General features: G+C 35.2%; 1 protein-coding gene across 2 annotated transcripts in view; it reads right to left on the bottom strand.

The window, feature by feature from the left end:
• Window positions 1–353: 353 nt before the first annotated feature.
• Window positions 354–2500, bottom strand: part of LOC138050417 (zinc metalloproteinase nas-14-like) — an 18789-nt gene continuing 16642 nt past the window's right edge. The window contains exon 10 of one of the 2 annotated variants that reach the window (XM_068896747.1): window positions 354–1612. In XM_068896747.1, the coding sequence (XP_068752848.1) occupies window positions 1509–1612 (104 nt within the window). In that variant the 3' untranslated portion in view covers window positions 354–1508. The remainder of the gene's footprint in view (window positions 1613–2500) is intronic. The other variant, XM_068896748.1, reaches the window with a different exon arrangement.

Genomic DNA, 2500 nt, shown 5'->3' with positions numbered 1-2500 from the left:
GCGTTCCCTGTCGACGGAAGTGCTGAATCTTTGTTTCTTGAAATTAATAGGACAAAAGAAAATAATGTAATTGTCGGCATTATTTATCGACCACCCGACTCAAACTGAAATAATTTTCTGTCTGATTTGGACCTAGTACTAGAACAAATTGCCAAAAAAAATGAGCTTGTATTTTTAATGGGTGATTGGAATTTAAATCTTATCAATCACCATTTTCATAAAGCGACAAGTGATTTCCTGGATTTGTTGTACTCTAGGATGTTTTTCCCACTCATTACACGTCCCACTAGAATTATGGCGAACAAAGCTTCATTGTTAGATAACATTTTCACGAACGATCCACTTTGCCCTTCAATAAACAGTCTTTTTATTAATGACATATCTGATCATTTGCCGATTTTTTTACTTGTTTTAAATAATAACAGTACTGGTGACAAAGACAAATACGTAATCTTTCGTGAAAATAATGCGCGTAATCTAAGTGCATTTAAAGATGACCTAGGTAAGATACACTGGGCTGAAATACCTGGTTTAGATGATCCATCTTGCGCTTATAAAATTTTATTGACAAGTGTGTTGCAACTTATGATCGGTGTTTTCCACTCTAATTCTTGCAATGAAAATGTATACAAGTCTTATAAAAACAAATTTACCCATTCTCTTCGATTTGCTAATCGTTTATATTATGAAAAACAAATTGAGAAGCTAAAATCAAATGTTAAGGCCACTTGGAAAGTTCTCAATGAAATCCTAAATAGAAATAAAGGTAAGCGTGGTTTACCATCCGTATTTAGGGCAGATTCTCATGACGTTTCCGATCCAAAGGAAATAGCTAATCTTTTTTGTAAATATTTCAATAAAATTGGCCCTAATTTAGCTAGCAAAATTCCTGCATCAGAGAAGTCGCATAGTTCTTTTTTACCCCCAAAACTACTCAATTCAATATTTCTCGAAGTGAGGTCATGACAACATTTCTATGAACTTAATTAAAGATTCTATTGACAAAATAATTTTCCCTATTACTAGCATTATTAACTTACCCAGCACCTCTGGTATTGTACCAAATCAATTGAAAATTGCTACAGTTATTCCTTTATTTAAATCTGGTGAAACCATGTAAACCATGTGAGCGTTAGCCCCTATTAATGGAAATTGGCCCACTCAAGGACAGAGATGTCAAATTCATTGCCGTGAATTTTACATCTTCAATTCCCACGACCTGCTCCCGTCTGACCTTGTAGTCTCATCAAACGTTTTTAGGCAGTCTGAACCCATTTCTGACTGGCTGGGGTCGTGTATCAGAGACTTGCATTGCACACGCGTGGCTAATTTCTTTGAGCGGGTTCCAACATCGTATCAAAATAACAGACGACAAAAATAAACCAGCAACAAACTAAAACGACAATCTCGGAGAGTAAAATAAACAGGACAAAAATAGTTGCTTTTATTAATGAGTAAAACATTTAATAGACTTGTTAGACAAGAATTAAGCTGGCTTTATATCTCGGTCAGCAGAGCCGGCATCTTCTCCTGCAGTTAATTCTAAATCTGTAGAATGAGCAGAACAAACGAGACCAATCTCCACATCTGCTGTTTCTGTCTTGACAACTCCCTAAAAAGCGAAAACAAAGCTAAGCAGAAAAATCTTCTCCCTTCGAATGGATATTCGCCTGAATTAACAAGCATTGTAGTACGTTATTCAAGAGGATATGACAATTTTGTTAATTACTGATATACAAAAAGAGACTAATGTAAATGCTGGCATGTGATAATCTAAATTTTTTCTCCATGGATAAGTCTTGTTCATTACACGAGCAAAGCGGCTATGCATATTTGAGGAACAACTGATACGCGTATTCCAGTAATAATATTGTTTTTTTTTTACTTCATTTTCACTAAAAATAATTAAACTCATTACATCTCTTTGCTGCTACGCGCGCTGTAATTGCTGAATTTAGCGGGCCGTATAGTAGAGTACGGCCCGCTAAATCTTAAAGCTATTTTTGTTGCCGAATATTTGATGATTTATCATCAAGTTTTCTTAACTTTTATAGCAAGTAAAAGTTTAAAGCTTTCCTTTAATTTTAAATTGTCTATTAAAACGTACTTACGACTTAACAACGATTTCATATTGACTAATTTTGCTTTCGACCCGCTTCAAAAATTGAAGTCGTTCCGCGTGAAAAACAGTTTCCGAACCCATCAGGCACACAGTAGAGATAGATAAATGTATGACTCCATCTAGTTTGTTTGCAAAGTATAGGGTGAAAACCTACCAGAAAATATAGTTTAAAGAGCTTAATAATAGTACTTAACAGCCCAGATTTCATGAATGGGATTAATCTTTTTTTCCCCCTGAAAGTCAGTATAAGAGTTGTGAAGTCGCATCTTTGCTAGCTAGTCAGTATATGAGTTGCGAAGTCGCTTCCTCGCTAGCTAGTGAGATTTCCCCCTAATTATAAGATAATTCATTACGATTACGTGTTTATAACGGCAAGGG

This window comes from Montipora capricornis, chromosome 6 (assembly GCF_036669925.1).
Source record: "Montipora capricornis isolate CH-2021 chromosome 6, ASM3666992v2, whole genome shotgun sequence".
Lineage (NCBI taxonomy): Eukaryota > Metazoa > Cnidaria > Anthozoa > Scleractinia > Acroporidae > Montipora > Montipora capricornis.
The sequence above is the reverse complement of the archived record's forward strand: the minus strand, read 5'-3'. Positions and strand labels throughout refer to the sequence as shown.